Source organism: Vicugna pacos, chromosome 18 (genome assembly GCF_048564905.1).
Source record: "Vicugna pacos chromosome 18, VicPac4, whole genome shotgun sequence".
NCBI lineage: Eukaryota > Metazoa > Chordata > Mammalia > Artiodactyla > Camelidae > Vicugna > Vicugna pacos.
The window spans coordinates 31879185-31895245 of record NC_133004.1 but is presented as its reverse complement, the minus strand read 5'-3'; the positions used below and the strand labels follow the sequence as shown (position 1 = coordinate 31895245).

Sequence of the window (16061 nt, the reverse complement as noted above, 5' to 3'; positions counted from 1 at the left end):
TGGGAAATGTATAAAGGGCTGGTGAAACGAATTCCAAGTGGTCTCTCGAAATCATGCAGCTCAGACTGCATGGTGCCCCATCCTTCCCCTGCTGTTTCTCCTGCTGCTCTCCCCTGGGACCCTGCCTGAGTCACTCAGCCCCTGTCACTTACAAGCTGTTGGGAGCTTGGGCAAGTTCGTTAACCCATCTGTACCTCGGTTTCTTCATTTGTATGCCTCCTAGGGTTGGCAGGATCAAATGAGTTAGCGCGTGTAAAGTGTCGAGATGTTTTTGCTTTTCCTTGTACCTCTCGTGTTACAGCCATAGGAGCTTGTGATCCCACATGGTGCTTTTCTAGGTGAGTCCAGGTGCCGTGTGATTGTGTGGAGGCAGGCGCTAGCCCGCAGAGTGTGGTGACTTCTCTGTGTCCTGCCCCCTGGTCCCTCTTCATTGTTTATATTATTCATAAAAACTAGATCCTGTAAGAGTGCTATGTGGACCTCTTACTATTGGCAGTTTTGCCTCTTTTATTTGCTTGTATTAAATTCCTACTCTTGGAATCATGGGATTAAAGGCCTCTTGAAATGCTCTAGAAAGGTCACAGAACTTGTTCACACTGCTGCTGCATCTTAGTGGCGGTGGGTGTCGGCTTAAAAGGAAAAAGACATGTTTCACTCTTGCAGCAACACCACCCGTGTGCCTGCTAGAGGCCTGGCTCAGAGCTGGGGTCTGGGCACGGAACTGGGAGCCGGGCACAGAGCTGGGGGCTGGGCTTGGAGCTGGGGGCTGGGCATGGAGCTGGGGGCCGGTGGGGGTGATGGGAAAAGACAGGCAGGTTTCCTGTGGTCACAGAGCTCGTCTGGAGCAGAGGCTGCTATTTATTTCACAGGCCCAAGATGGTACCCTGTTATTCCCTTCACTGGCATTTCTTTGTTCCCTAACTGTATGAACAACAAAAAGCAATTTTATGGAGTAAACTTTTGGGTCTCGTGCCCCAGGATATGCAGTTTTCAGTGTTCTGAACTGGACGCTGTGTGTGGCCTTTCTCAGGGCCTCTGGCTCTGCTGAAGCCACTGCCCCTTCACTGACTTACTCACCATGGGGACGTGTCCCTTTGTCCCCAGGGACCGACGTCATGGTGCGCTGCCTCCGGCTGCTGAAGGAGTTCAAGCGGAAGGTGGAAGACGACCACGACCAGGACGACGATGACGATGAGGAGGTCATCTCCAAGGGGGCGCCCCCCGTGGACGTCGTGTACGAGCGGGATATGCTCACACAGACCTACGAACTCAGTAGGTCCCGGCCCACACCTGCTGCCTGGGGTTCCCGGGCCTCTGGGTCCAGGCGTGTTTGGGTCACGCGTTGAAAGAGGGGCTCTGCTGTTGAGCATGTACCTCAGTGGGAAGCACCGTGGGTCCCCTGAAGGGTTTAGGATTTGAGATCAGACTGGAGTTTGAATCCTGGCTCTGCCCCTAGTCTGCTGGCTGTATACTTTAGCAAGGTCTCCAAGCCTCAGTTCCCTCATCTATAAAATGGGGAGATTATCTTCCCAGCATATAGGAGGACTAAATGAGTAGGATCAAAACACCTGGTGTAGTGCCTGGTACGTGGAAAGCACTGAAAGAATTAGCTGTTAATATTATTATTCAGAGATTTGACAGCCACCTGCCATCTTGTAAATTCAGTCTGGATTCACTGCAGGCCGGGGGTTATAGTGATTGATGAAGGGGGAAGAAACGTGTCTCCCATTCCTCCCCCTTCCTTCCCCTAAATCCCCTAAAATCTACAAAAGACAGCACTGACCCAGTGCCATAGACAGTGCAGAGAGGAGGATGGAGTGGGAGGTGAGGGCCGCAGGAGACCTGATCCAGCCAGCAGGTATGAAGCTACCTGGCGAATCGACACAGCCTTTGGGAAGGGCTGTTTGGCCATTTTTCTCAACTCTTAAACACCTCTCAGAATGGGTTCCTCAGAGCGCAGTTTGGGAAAAGCTGTCCTGACCCTTTCATCCCCGCCTCTAGCATGTCACCAGTCCCACGTGGGAACGCACCCTAGTCACCTCTCTTCATTCTGATGTTTGTTTTTGTGCATGGACAATACAGCAAAACCTCCTCTGTCTGGATGGGTTTTCCCTGGCAGCCTCAAGTGTGTGAGGCACGAGGAGATAAAGGAGAAACCTGTTCTTTTCTTTCTTTTTTTTTTTTTAATGGAAGTACTAGGGATTGAACCAAGGACCTCGTGCATGCTAAGCACGCACTCTAGCCCTGAGCTATACCCTCCCCCTGGAGAAGGCATTCCTGAGCAGTCAACGAGCTTCGCCCCAAAGTCTGCCCTGCAGTTCGTGTGTTTTACTGGAGGGGCTCCCCGCCACAGCACCCCCAACCCTCCCCCAGCTCCTTCTGAAATTCCCAGTCCCTGAATAGTCGAATAAATTTGAAAAGGCTTTTAGAGGCAGATACAGTAATGGCACAGCCTGTAACAAAGCAGGAGCTGACAGGCTAGACAGAGCAACTAATAAAGCACAGTTGTGTGCTGGTCATTTAATATGAGGCCAGATAGCGTTGCTTCCTTGCACAGCCCTTGCTGGCTGACAGCTGTTACAGGACAGCGCAGTCATCGGTGTCCATATTGCCTCTGAGTCTACTGAGAAAGATGGGGAAATCAAGCAAGTTCTTAATTAAAAATTAATTTGATGCTTTTTAAAAGGTTCAATTTAGTTTAACTGAATTGAGTTCATTCACGTGAGAAAAAGTTCATTCATGTGAGAGCGTTCACTTTCTGTTGCCGGATAAAAACGGTGTCCCTGAAACTCAATGCATCAGCCGTCAATCGCTTGACATTCACTGTTTTACCACGGAGAGTCAGTGAGCACTTAAAAGTGAGCGATTAGTTGTAGTGTACAGAGAGTCTTGGGAAGGGAAGGTGCTTTATTCTGTTTGTGGGTTTCATCACATTGACATGTCAGTGCTTTAAAAAGGGTAGGGGGTGGGAATTGGCCTGACTTGTGCAGAACAGCTCCTTGGCAGAGGCTGAGGTTCAAGTGTATTATTTTGTTCAGTTGAGCGCAGAGGCACGAAAGGCATCTCCCAAGCTGAAATCCGAGTGGCTATGAACGTGGGAAAACTGGAAGCAAGAATGCTGTGCCGTCTTCTTCAGAGATTCAAGGTTGTCAAGGTAACAGCATGCGTCCTCCCATGGGGTTCGTTGTCTTCGAACGTGCACGCGGCGTGGTTCTGAGGGAATATAGCAGACGGTCAGGAGCCGGGGTCAGCCTGCTGTCTCTGTCAAGGAGGCAGACGGCTGCCTGGGGACCGTACACAGCCCACAAGCATGTCAGGTCCCCTCCTCCCTGTGGATTTTGTTGGTTTTCACTTTTTGAAAATTGAAAGAGTTGTCAGCACTGAAAAGTCGGCGGGAGATGTGGGAGCCTGGGGAGCACACATCCCTCTCCCATGTGGGGAGTCAGCTGAGGCTGGTGCCCCCGATGCCCCTTCGCATGAAGCGGGTGCTCCCCAGGGCTCCTCAGTCCCCACCCGGCCCTCCCTCTCATCGCGTTCCTTGCCTGGCTCCTGGGGACATCGAGTTGGCTCATGTCCTCTGTGGGAACCCACACCTGTCTCAGCCCTTTATGCTTCACTGTCTTCTTGCTGACTTTTTGGCCACTTTGCTGGACGGCAGTTATTACGGCTGAGCCGATGATCCCAGAGCACTTAGCACCGTCCTTGGCATGTGGTGGGTACGTAGAAGATGTTACTCTTTCTGCCATATGGTTTCCGGGAAAGCCCCTTTCCCTGTTCTAGAAGACAAACAGAAAGAAGTAGGATGGCGACAGTGTCGCCGTCAATCCCCAAGACAGGGGCCACATGGAGCTGGGGCCCTCCAGGCTCTGACTGTGAGTCTGTGAACACAGTCAGGAACCGTCAAATTCTGCATAACAAACACTGCCTGCTGATGGTTTCTCATGGCCTCGGCTATGCCAGGCCCCGGGGTTTGCAGAGGACCAAGGTATGGCCTCACCCTGGGAAGAGCTCATGGTCTTGAGAGCAGACGCACAGTCAGGATTGAAAACAGAAAACCATCTCCAACCATCCTGTGGAAGCAGGACCTGAGGGATGTCAAGAGGGGAAGACCCCTGAGGAAGTGCCTAGAAGGGGCTGAGCTGGGGCCCAGGCAGAGATGGAGGCGATGCGGGTGAATGAGGGGGTGGTAAGGAAGGAACCACTGCAGACCCTGGGTCACCGGATGCCTGGGTATTCCAGCATCCTCTGCAGCGTGGCTCAGCACATCCTGTCCCCTCCAGGGCTTCATGGAAGACGAAGGGCGGCAGCGGACCACCAAGTACATCTCCTGCGTGTTTGCAGAGGAGAGCGACCTGAGCCGGCAGTACGAGAGGGAGAAGGCCCGGAGCGAGCTCCTGACCACAGTGAGCCTGGCCTCGGTGCAGGAGGAGTCCCTCCTGCCTGAGGGGGAGGACGCTTTCCTCTCCGACTCGGACAGCGAGGAGGAGGGCGGCGGCGGCGGCAAGAGGAAAAGCAGAGGGTCACAGGGGGACGTGAAGCTCTCCTCCAGCGGCAGTCTCGGGGCTCAGCCTCAACACTCCACCCCAACCAAGGGTAGGGGCGCGCTCAGGGCGGGGTGTGGGGGAGGGCGGCTGGAGGGGTGCACACCGTCAGTCTGAGCCACTGCCCGTCCCGCCTTGCTCTGGGGATGTTCAGTTCAGCGCACGCCCGAGGGTGTCCTGGGTGCTGTCCTACGTAGGAACCTGTTGGTATCACACGCATCAAATATCCATAAGCTTAGAGGAATGCTCCTGTGGTCTGTCTCCAGGCTACTGGCAAGTCATTTCCCCTTAGCAGAAGTCTTATGTTTTTTTTGTTACGTTTTTCCTATTAAAGGGATGAAATTGCCTAAACTTCCTCTAGCCCTCTCCCTCCAGTAATCTGTGTAAGAATCCCTCGGATTTTTAGTTTAGTCATGGAAGACTTTTCCAAACACATGTAGAGTGTGGTGCTGATGACAGATTTGCAAATCTGGGGCCGGGGTGGGTGGGGCACCGCGATGCTTGATTGGTCCCTCAGCCTGGTCTTAAACTGGCCGCATGGAATCCTCTGGCCCGGTGGCTCTGGTCTGGCAGCTGCAAAGCGCCCGTCTCGCTTTCCCCCTTGCTGTGGCCCTCACCTTGTGGTGCTACACCTGTCCTCCACTGCAGCGGGGTGGAAAGTCGTCAACCTTCACCCCTTGAAGAAGCAGCCGTCTGCCTTCCCAGGAGCTGCTGAGGAGAGAGCCTGCCGGAGCTCTGTGGGCGGGGACAGCCTCCTGGACACCAGCAGCTCCTCAGACCCCAACGTGTCCTTCGGCTCTCACTGCATGGAGAGTCACAGTGGCGACATAGCCGTGATCGAAGAAGTCAGGCTTGAAAACCCAAAGGTGAGTGCCCTCAGTGGGAGGGCATGTTCTCCAGAGAGGAGCCTGTGGCAGATGGACGCCAGCCTCACCTTTCCTGTGCTTCAGAATCACAACAACAAAATCAATAATAGTAAAGGGGCCACTTGCTCAGGCAGCGGGCTCAGGGCTCTTTGGGGAGAAGCACGGTGCTCACTTACATGCCACCTTCACGCAGCCGTACTCTATCAGAAATCACCAGCACCGTTAGTTACAGAGTTCTAAAACTTCCAACAACGTACTCTTTTTACTTTAGTTTATTCTGAAGGGAAAATTTGTGCAGCTACTTTGAATCAGTGGTTCTCACTCTGGGCCAGTTTTGCCCCTCAGGGGACACTTGGCAGCGTCTGGAGACATTTTTGGTTGGCACGATGGAGAGAGAGTGCTACTGGCATCCTGTAGGCAGAGGCCAGGGATGCTGTTAAGTATCCTAGAGTACGCAGGGTGGCCCACAACAGAGAGTTACCCAGCCCGGAGTGTCAACAGTGCCGGGGCTGAAAAACCCTGCTTCAGATGAAAAGCCAGTATCGTCCTTCCTTCCACTGCAGAAGAACCAAGTGAAACTTGAGTGAATGTTTTCCTCTTCTCCAGGAGGGGCTGGAGTGGCTGCGTCTGATTTCTGTTCTGAAACCACTCATTCTTCATAAAGCTCTAGGATCTGCTGCCGGCAGATGTCTTTGCTGGTTCAAAGCACTGAAGTCGCGGGGCGATGGAATCCTGGGGTCGAGGGGGATCGTCCTCTTGTCTCTTCCTCTTGAAACATGGTGCAGGGTTCCCCTAAAGAGAGCAGATGTACCAGCAGGGGTGGTGTCTGGCCCCTGAGCCTTGCTGAGCCCACTGTTCTCCTGTGTTTTTTGTCCCTTTTCTAGGAGAGTAGCAGTTCCCAGAAGACTGGGAAACACGGCCCAGGCCAAGACAAACCCCACGAGACTTACCGACTGCTGAAACGCCGGAATCTCATCATAGAAGCTGTCACCAACCTCCGCTTAATTGAGAGCTTATTCACGTGAGTAGTCTGTCTGTCTGTCTTGCATCAGTAAGAAATCCCACATCCATCAGTCATCACCATCCACAGAAATGAGCTAGACACATTTACATCTCTCTTCCGCAGAACAGATCCTCATAGGAGCCCTTCGTGGTGGGAAGGATTTAGTGTCTGTGTGATTTGAAAAGTGTAGACGTTGAGGAATATCAGGACAGTAGGCAGGGGAGAATGATGGAGCAGGAAACAGAGGTCCCAGGGAAGGTGCGTTTGCCTTTCTCTTTCCTTTGAAGTTTGGTGCTGAGGAGGGAGTAAGAAGAAACTGAGGCAGGTAGCAGCATCAGCTCATAAACTTTGCCATTAGTTCTCCATGGAGTCTTCTGTTCAGGCAAAATCTCGTATGAAAGCAGAAACCAAAGCTCCACACATGGAGCATCTGTGCCTGGCGTGGAGTGGAGGCTCTGCACTCTGGTTTGGTCCTTCTAACGCACTGTTACCACCGCGTCCTGGGCGGCATCCTCGGGCTTCTGAGGCAGCCAGTGCCAAAGCCACCCGATGAGTAGGAGCCTTGCCCCTGGGTCAAGGACGGGAGTTCTCTAACCAGGGGATGGTGCGACCACCTGCAGACACTGCTACCTGGGTCTCCTGGGCAGCGAGGGATGGGGCTGAGTGTTCCTAAGCTCCCTTCTGGCCCTGCCATTCTGTGGTTGGTTATCTAGAAACATTGGCATAGTGACTCAGTAAGATCTAGAGAGATGTTTCTTCTCGAGAGAAGAATCAAAAAAGGCTTCAGATCTGAGGGTGTCGACCCTGGTAAACTGGAACATTCCTTAGCCAGTGGTAAACTAGCACGGAGACTCAGTGTGGACAGAGCTCCATTCATGGAGCTCAGTTTCCCAACCATGATTATAACCAATCATATACTTGCTTTAGTTCCTGGTAAGAGGCTCAGAATATGAAGTTTGCTGTGAGTGGTGGCGTGTCTGTAGCCAACTCATTCATCACAAAGAGAGATGATCTTCGCTATCTGAAGAAGTCATCCTCTCAGTGGTGAAACACCCTTTAAATCTCCCCTACTTTCCACTAGATCCCCATAGGCAGGGAGCGGTTGCCCAGGTTGAGAAATGCCGTCCATGTTGAGGTTGGAGATTTTAACAGCTTGTTTTGTGGTGCCCCAGGATTCAGAAGATGATCATGGACCAGGAGAAGCAAGAAGGCGTGTCCACCAAGTGCTGTAAGAAGTCCATTGTCCGCTTGGTGCGGAACCTGTCCGAGGAGGGTCTCCTGAGGCTGTACCGGACGACAGTCATCCAGGATGGCATCAAGAAGAAGGTAACTGCGGAGCCAGCCACACATGCTGGCAGCTTTCTTACCTGGTACCTCAGTTTCCCTTTGTTGACAGTAACTCGGAATTTCCCACTGCGCCTCCTAACTGGGGAAACAGGGGTCATCCCAATTTTCTGGAAACAGAAAAGAGGGTTAATTTGCTTGCACCTTAGAGCAGCCCAAGGCAGGTGTCCTGCCCTGCAACCGGCCTTGAAGGGGAGGAAGGAAGGGGAGGCATAATGAAGTTCAGCAGAGTAGCGTTGAGAGAAATTAAGCAACGTTTAGAAGGTGGAAAATTTAGACTAGGCAGCAAGGACGTTATCCACAGAAATCTGCGGAAACATATCCCGGAGGAAACCATGTCAGCGATTCAATTAGCATGCGTTGCTGGCTCATCCAATGGGGGCTGCATATCTCGTCTGTCTCAATTTATCTGTTTCTGTAAAATTTAAACTTTGGGGCCATTCCCATAGCAACTGTAGCTCAGCAGCTTTGCACGTATCCTAAGGCATAAATTTTTCAGGGTCGGCGTAATTTGAGATGGCCCGGCTTGGCGTCAGGACCGAAGGGAGCAGGGCTGCGGGGACAGGCGTTTATAATTTCTTCACCTTTTTTCCAACTACGCTTTAAATCTCTGTCTTAAGAAAGCTCTGCTTTGATGTTTTGTTTTCTTAATAAGCTGGCAAGGTCATTTCTGTTTTTGTTTGTTTTTTTTTTTTTTTTGCTCTATCTTATTTTTTGAGACCTTTGAAATTTGAAAAACACAGAGCAGTACCAAAACATGACTTAAATAACGCAGTTTCTACCACTCTGTAAGTTGGCAGCTCTCATCGGTTTTGTTTTTGTCTTTTTTTTTAAGTGAAAGTAGTTTGTTTAGAAAGATAGAATGCAGTCTAGCTCAGAAGGGAGAGCAGCCTCTCATCAGTCATTGTATCTGTTGTGAGTCCCCTTGACCTTGCCCGTCACCCGCCCCCGGCCAGCCTGCTTATTCATCTCCCTGAGCAGTGGCAGGAGGTCCTGGTGCTGAACTCTCTTGCTGGAGGACAAAAGCCAAGCCCGTCAGCAGCAGCGCCTCTGGTTTCTGTTGCTCTTCACAGAGCAGGTATTTTGGAGGTGCAGGCTTCTCAGGGCAGTAACTGAGGGCAGAAAATTTCCCCCAGTGTATGAACAGAGAGAGGCAGCCTGGCTTAGGGATCCACTGTGTCTCCCATTCCTCTTTGGCCCCGCATCCACCAGGTGGTACCCGAGGGAGCAGGCCAGGAGGCGGGGATGGGGAGCTAGTGGCCCAGGTAAACACCAAGGACCATGCAACCTCAAAAATGGACATGCCCAGCATGGGGTCCTCTTGCCACAGGGTACTACTATAGTAGCACGTTTGCCAGCCGGAAAGGGCTGCAGGGTTGTACGTCTGCCTCCGGGACAAGCTTAAGGTTCTTGGCAGCCCTTCTTCTAGCACCCAGAGTGTGTGCTGCTGGCCTGCGGCCTTCTGATCTGCTGGAGCCATGCTGGCTGGAGTTGCTGGGTCCCCGGCATCTGGCTTTGACCGTTGCTCCTGCGTCCTGCCCTGTGCATCAGGCCTTCAGGAAACTGGCCGGGCCATTTGGCTATGGAAAGTGGGGAAGTTGGAATGCTTTGTATTTTCACCAGGCTTTTAAATTCTCTGAGGTGTTGCTGAATTGGATCTCACTGGAACCTCACAAAACCAAGGAAGGTTGGCAGGGCAGCAGGGAGGGGTCCCCCATTTCCCAAATGAGGAGCAGAAGAGATGGAGCCAAGTTAGGCCTTTTGGAGTCCCTGTGTGGGCATGTCTTCCTGTTCCCTGAGACCCACCCTCCCTCAGGCCATTTTGGGCACCAGGCCTGCTGGCCAGAGTTACGTGTTTAGAAAACCCTACCTTGCTCCCTCCTGCCAGTGCCAGACCACAGAGAAGCCTGGCTCCACGGGGCACAGGCCTTTAGACCCACTGTCCTCTGCACAGCTGTCACACTCGCACTCTTCTGCTCAATCCCACCAAGCTAGGTCCATTTGTCAGCCTAATTATCGCTCATAAAATGATAACTGCCTCACTGTTCAGCCTCAGTACCTTGGAAAAGGTAGAACAGCAAAAGCAGCCCTAAATCCTCCGCCAGCTTGTTTGGAAACGCAGCTGGCAGGGGTCCCGCCATGACACCCTCAGCGAGTGGAGATTAATGAAAGCCGCTTACCCCTTCCAGATGGAAGCCCTCAGGATTCCCCGAGCAACCGTGAGAAATGCTCAGATAGCAGGATTGGAGTGTCGGGAGCGGCCCCCCAGGTGGCAGCAGGGACCAGCAGGCTGTGACAGCCCAGCGAGGGGACCGCAGGACAGACTGCTGTGTTTCCTGGCCAGAATTCCTCACTGGTCAGAGCAGCACGTTACAGATGGCAGAGCTTTACAGCTTGGTCACTTGAGGGATTTGATCCCAGAAATTGTTACGGCCGACTGTTCAGCGTTTTACTTCCGTTTCATAATTGCCTTTTGGAAATGTTAATGACAGCAGGTATAATCAGTGCTCCACCAGGGGGCCGAGCGCTGGAACCCAGTCTCCCTTGGCTCCCTGCAGCCCTTTGAGCCTCTGACCTGTCTCTGCAGGTGGACTTGGTCGTGCACCCGTCCATGGACCAGAATGACCCTCTTGTGCGAAGTGCCATCGAGCAGGTTCGGTTCCGGATCTCCAATTCCAGCACAGCCAACAGGCAAGTGGCAGCCCCCACGGGAGGTCACGGCGACGCTGCCTGGGGCTGTGGGTTGCAACTGGGGGCAGTTTCCACAAAAGCCCTTTATTTATACTTGTGTGAAACCAGTGAACCCACTGGTTTGGGGTTTATGGTTCATGATCCCCTAATCTCAACAAGTATCAATTTCTGGGTTCTTTAAGAAGAAAAATCGTAACGTTCTTAATTCTCTTCTGTCTAACAGAGTGTGGACAGAGAGCTCCAAATCATAGGCCCTGTGTTATATGAGACTTGCTCAGTGTTATATGATAGCTCAGAATGATTCCAGTGGCCTTTCTGAGGTCTTCTCTCATTTTGTTCATGAACCATCTAATGGACCAAGAGAAAACTCAGCGAGAGAACGTTCTTCCTGGGTTTAAATTAGAGGTGGCGCACGGGCGGGCAGAGGGCTGCATTTGGCTTGCAGACGTTGGTTTTGGGGGCTTACCATGCTCTGCAGGTACTTTGAATCGGTTGCCTATTCATTTCACATCAAGTTCCTGATTGCTGACATCCATGGAAGTGTCGGGGAACCTGGCACATGGGGCTGCCTTTCTCACAAGGTGGCATCTGTCCTGTAGGAAGGGTATGCTGTCGAGGTCACCCCCAGATGTCCAGTGCCTGACACATTTAATCCCATGACATCGCCTGTCGGGCCCCAGTGGGCAGTTGAATTTGAAAGCCCAGGGCCTGGTGGCTTCCCACGACTCCTGAAGCCAGACCCTGTCCTTTCTCAGCCCTTGGTTTTCTAACACATTATTGTGTCTTGTATTTAAACTTCAGGGTTAAAGTGTCCCAGCCACCAGTGCCTCAGGGAGAAGCCGAAGAGGAAAGTCAAGGAAAGGAGGACCCAAGTGGGTCAGGAGACTCTCAGCTGAGTGCTTCCTCTAGACCGGAGAGTGGACGGGTGAAAAAAACGGATGAGAAGATGGGCATAACCCAGCTGAAAAACTATAACCCCGTTGTAGGTAAACAGCAGCTTCCTGTCAGTGTGCAATTCAGTTTTGGTTGGTGTTGGCGCGATGATATTTGAGTCCACGTCTGAGCCCTGGGCTGCAGCCAGAGAATCAGGTCTGAATCACTGGCCCGGTCGTGGGGGGCTGGTCCCATGACTTCTGCAGGCATCGACTTCCCTGTCTGCGAATGGGTTAATTTGTACCCAGCGTACTTCACAATGCTGTTGTGAGACCCAGATGAAGCTATGTTAAGTCCCAGCATGATGAATTCCTTCTGCTAAATATACTTGGGCGAGAACATTCTGTAAACCACAGAAAATCTTTACCTCTCCTGACCCCACAAACCTCTGGTAGCTACAGCCACTGACAAGTTTGAGCGTTCATATCATTTTCCCAGACTCAGGTCCCACACAGGACTGCCTCCGCCAAGCTGCCCAGGCGTCACCTTGTGCTGGGCAGGTGCGCACAGCCAGGCCTCTGTGGCTGGGCTGTCTGCTCCTCTCCTGCTCACAAGTTGTTGGTGGAAGAGGGCAGTCGTGACAGGATCCAGACCAAGGTCAAGCAGAAGGGTCCTGGTGTGGGACACGGCAGACCTGGGGCCCAAGCAGGAGAGGTCGTCTGTGTGACTTCCCCTGCCGAGGGCTCCCGTCACACTGGCGCGGCCTTTACTCTCAAGATCTCACAGTTAGAAAGTACGGGCGGAGGGAGAACCCTGAGCACGAGGGCGTGTTGCTGAGCGGCTCGTGCGCTCGAGTGGACAGTCAAGGCCTGGCGGCAGAGGAGGGGCCTTCCCATCCCTTGTCCTCGCCGCCCTGTCCCTATGCCTCCCTTGTCTCTCACCTGTCTCCTCTTAATGGGGAAAGTCAAAGAAGAGTTTGTGTCAAAAAATAAGCTGCTTTATTGTTTTGTTTGGTTTGGTTTGGTGGGGATAGGTAATTAGGTTTACATACTTAGGTATTCTTAGGGGAGGTACTGGGACTTGAACTCAGGACCTCATGCATGCTAAGCATGCGCTCTACCTCTTAAGCTATACCCTCCCTATAATAAGCTACTTTAGAAGAACCCAGATGTTGGGATATTTTGCACAGCCCCCATCAAGCCTTGAGCCCTTATGCAGAGGTCTGTCATGGAGGCTCCTTCCCCGTTGCACTCTGCTCACCTCCTGCATGCTCCTCCATCCCTGCTCTCTCCTGTCGCTCTGGCCTCCTGGCCTTTCCTGCTCCCTCACCCACTTGAGGATATCCCTCGCGGCCCCTCCCCAGTGAGGCCTTTCCTGGCCCCCGTGGAGAATTCCAGCCCTCCCCGCCTTCCTTGCTTTATTTTCTGCACTAGCTACTTCCATCTGATGGTCTGTCTTAGGTAGATTTTCATTGTCCTCTCCCACTAGAAAGTAAGTTCCACAAGAGTGGAGACACCTGCTGTGTCCCTGGCCCTGGGCTGTAGTGGCACTCAGTAGATTTTGAATGACTTGAATTGAATTGAACGTGGGATTTTTCAAACACCATCCTCCTCTCTTGTCCCAGTCCCTGGACTTGGGCGTTCCTTAGGGTTTTTGCCCAAAATGCCCCGCCTGCGGGTGGTCCACACATTTCTGTGGTACCTGATCTATGGGCACCCGGCCAGCAAAACGGTGGAGAAGCCGGGCCTCAGCAATGAAAGGAGGATGGGAAAGCAGGAGCCGGGCAGGACGGGAATCCCACCCTCCTCTGGAAGCGACTGGGAGGCCTCCTCTGATGCCCCGCCCAAGGACACCTCAGACGGAGCCACCCGGGAGGGCGAAGTAGAGCTCGCCACAGAGACAGGTGAGATGCCCAGACAGGTGAGATGACCAGGCAGGCGAGCCACGGGGGTCCAGCGGGGAGGCATGACGGTTCCTTGTCCCTGTCATCTGGACCGGCTGAATCCCCGTACTGCCCTGATCCAAATAAAGACATAACCCAAAACTCATGAACCCTCGGGCTTCCTGCCTGACAAGTGGGGTTTTGCCTGCGTTTGTGGTGAGAGGGAACCAAAGCCTGGGAGGTGACGGTGGCATCATGACCGAGACCCCGTCTGCGGGACTGACTCCCATTCTCTCCTAGTGTATGTGGATGAAGCCTCCTGGACGCGCTTCGTGCCTCCCATCCCAGTGCATAGGGACTTCGGCTTCGGCTGGGCTCTGGTCAGCGACATTCTCCTCTGCCTGCCCCTCTCCATCTTCGTCCAGATAGTGCAAGTCAGCTACAAGGTACTGGTGACTCCGGGGCTATCACCGGAGGGCGACACTCACTGGTTGAGGGAAAAGACTTCAGGGTCTGAAGTTGCCTGGATGGATGGATGGATGGATAGATGGACAGAAAGACAGACAGAACAGATTGGATGGATGGATAGGTGGATGGTTGGTTGCTGGGAAATACTTCAAAGACTTTTTCTTCGAGATAGATCAATCCATAAACAGATAGACAATTATGGTGTAGCAATAAAATCTGTTTTTACAAATTTGGAAAATACAGAAAAGGAGAAAATAGAAATGACCGTAGAAATGCCATAACTTCATCACTCAGAGGTATCACTGCTAGTGTTGCTGGAACATTTTCTTCTAGTCTTTTTTCTACTCTGCCATGTTTGTGTGTACGTGCATGTGTGTGTATGTGAGATCTTCCTTTTTTAAGAAAAAAAACTGAATTGAGACTCTACTGTATTTACTCTTTCATTATCTGTTCTTTCCACTGAACAATATATTGTATTTTCCACATCATTAAGTTTTAACTTAATATTAAGTAAATTCATAGGATTCCTCCTTATGCACATACCTTAATTTACTTAATCAACATGCTATTTTTGGACATGTAAGTTTCAGTTTCTTGGTGTTGTAAAGGACATGTTGATGAATACCTTTTGGGAGACACGTTCGTGGGCAGCTCCAAAATTTTTACTTTTAGGATAATAAAGAAGTGGAACCACTGGCTTCAAAGGGAATAAGCATCCTTCATCTCTTTTTTTTTTTTTAATACAAATAAATATGTTCCCATATTGTCCTCCAGAAATGTTTTAGCATTTTGTATGCCCACCAGCAGTGAGTGAGGGCACCTGTTTATTGTCCCCAGCAGTGACAGGTGGGTTGGAGGGGAGCGGGACAAGACAGAGCAGAGCTGTGTGGGAGGTTTGGGGGGGACAGGAGAGACAGGGACATCCTTGTGGGGCTGATGGGCAGTTTCAGAGAGCCCACAGCCCAAAAGTAGGGGTGAGTGTTTTTTTTCACAATTCTTGCAATTCACCCTGGCCTCAAGGGTTAGCTGAACTTGCAAATCACCTCGCAGGTGGACAACCTTGAGGAGTTTCTGAGCGACCCTCTGAAGAAGCACACGCTGATCCGCTTTCTGCCCAGGTCCATCCGGCAGCAGCTTCTGTACAAGAGGTGAGGTGTCCAGGAATGACGCGGGGCGGCGGAGGGCCCAGTGCGCCCCTCGGAGTTAGGGCGCTGGGGGACTGTTACCCAGAGGAAGGGCTTCTGCCCGCGAGGTAGTAGGGACCCACGGTCATTAATTCAGCCACCTGTGACCTACATACAGTGCAGGGCAAATGAAGTGTGGGCTGGCACATCTTAGTACATGATTTCAAGTTTCTTCTAAAGTAAATCTGATAAAGACTGCAGGTCTGGGAGCGGTTTTTCCCTTGGTTACTTTTACTTTCTAATTCAAGCCCCCTGGGAAGGATCGATGCTCTGTTGCCCTGCTCGGGTGTCGGGAAGAGGGTTCCTCAGCCCACCGCAGCCCCCAACAACAGCTGAGAGCGTGGCATGGCGGGGGCCCACCTCTCCCCTCTGTTTTGCAGACGTTACATTTTCTCAGTGGTGGAGAGCCTTCAGAGGCTGTGCTACATGGGGCTGCTACAGTTCGGCCCCACGGAAAAGTTTCAGGATAAAGACCAGGTAAGGTCCTCCAAGCCCAGAGGAAGGCAGGCCTGCCTGGTAAGCGTGGTTCCCAGACAGCCCGCCCAACGCCGGCTCTGAGGTTCTCCTCTCACCCCCCTCTGCTGTCTCCCTCACAGGTCTTTATCTTCTTGAAGAAGAACGCGGTCATCGTGGACACCACCATCTGCGACCCCCATTACAACCTGGCCCACAGCAGCCGGCCCTTCGAGCGGCGCCTGTACGTCCTGAACTCAATGCAGGACGTGGAGAACTATTGGTTTGATCTGCAGTGCGTCTGCCTCAACACCCCGCTAGGTACCGTCTGTCTCAACTGGGCCTCACTGCTTTCCCTTCCTTTCTGTCGGATCCCTGGGGGTGAGATCTCCAAGAGAATAGAAGCCGCTTGGTGGTTTTCAGACTGTCCCCCAGAGGCGTCGAGTGCTGGGCCTTCACTGGGAGGGCTCCCAGCCCCCATGCCAGGAAGCCCCAGCACTCTGCTTTTGTCTTTATCCATTTGTTCATCCAGTACTGTTGAGTGAACACCTCGTGTGTGTCGTTTCCTACGCCCGACCACGTGCGGTGGGACTTCCGCTCTCCGGGAGAAGACATGACACACACATCCAGAGTGTGATTAGTGCTGGGAAGGGAACACCATGTGATGAGTCGAGGGTATTTTGCTGGGCTGGTCAGGAGCGGCCTTTCTGGGGAGGAGGCTTTGAACTGAGCTCTAAACCATGAGGCCGAGCCAGC

General features: G+C 52.4%; 1 protein-coding gene across 1 annotated transcript in view; it reads left to right on the top strand.

Annotated features, from left to right (window-relative positions):
• Positions 1–16061, top strand: part of GTF3C1 (general transcription factor IIIC subunit 1) — a 63333-nt gene that overhangs the window by 21800 nt on the left and 25472 nt on the right. Inside the window, exons 7-19 of the mRNA XM_006201423.4 lie at positions 1105–1272; positions 3039–3154; positions 4281–4593; positions 5190–5407; positions 6292–6428; positions 7583–7736; positions 10342–10445; positions 11247–11431; positions 12943–13221; positions 13501–13646; positions 14719–14816; positions 15233–15329; positions 15449–15626. Of these exons, the coding sequence (XP_006201485.3) occupies positions 1105–1272; positions 3039–3154; positions 4281–4593; positions 5190–5407; positions 6292–6428; positions 7583–7736; positions 10342–10445; positions 11247–11431; positions 12943–13221; positions 13501–13646; positions 14719–14816; positions 15233–15329; positions 15449–15626 (2193 nt within the window). The remainder of the gene's footprint in view (positions 1–1104; positions 1273–3038; positions 3155–4280; positions 4594–5189; positions 5408–6291; positions 6429–7582; positions 7737–10341; positions 10446–11246; positions 11432–12942; positions 13222–13500; positions 13647–14718; positions 14817–15232; positions 15330–15448; positions 15627–16061) is intronic.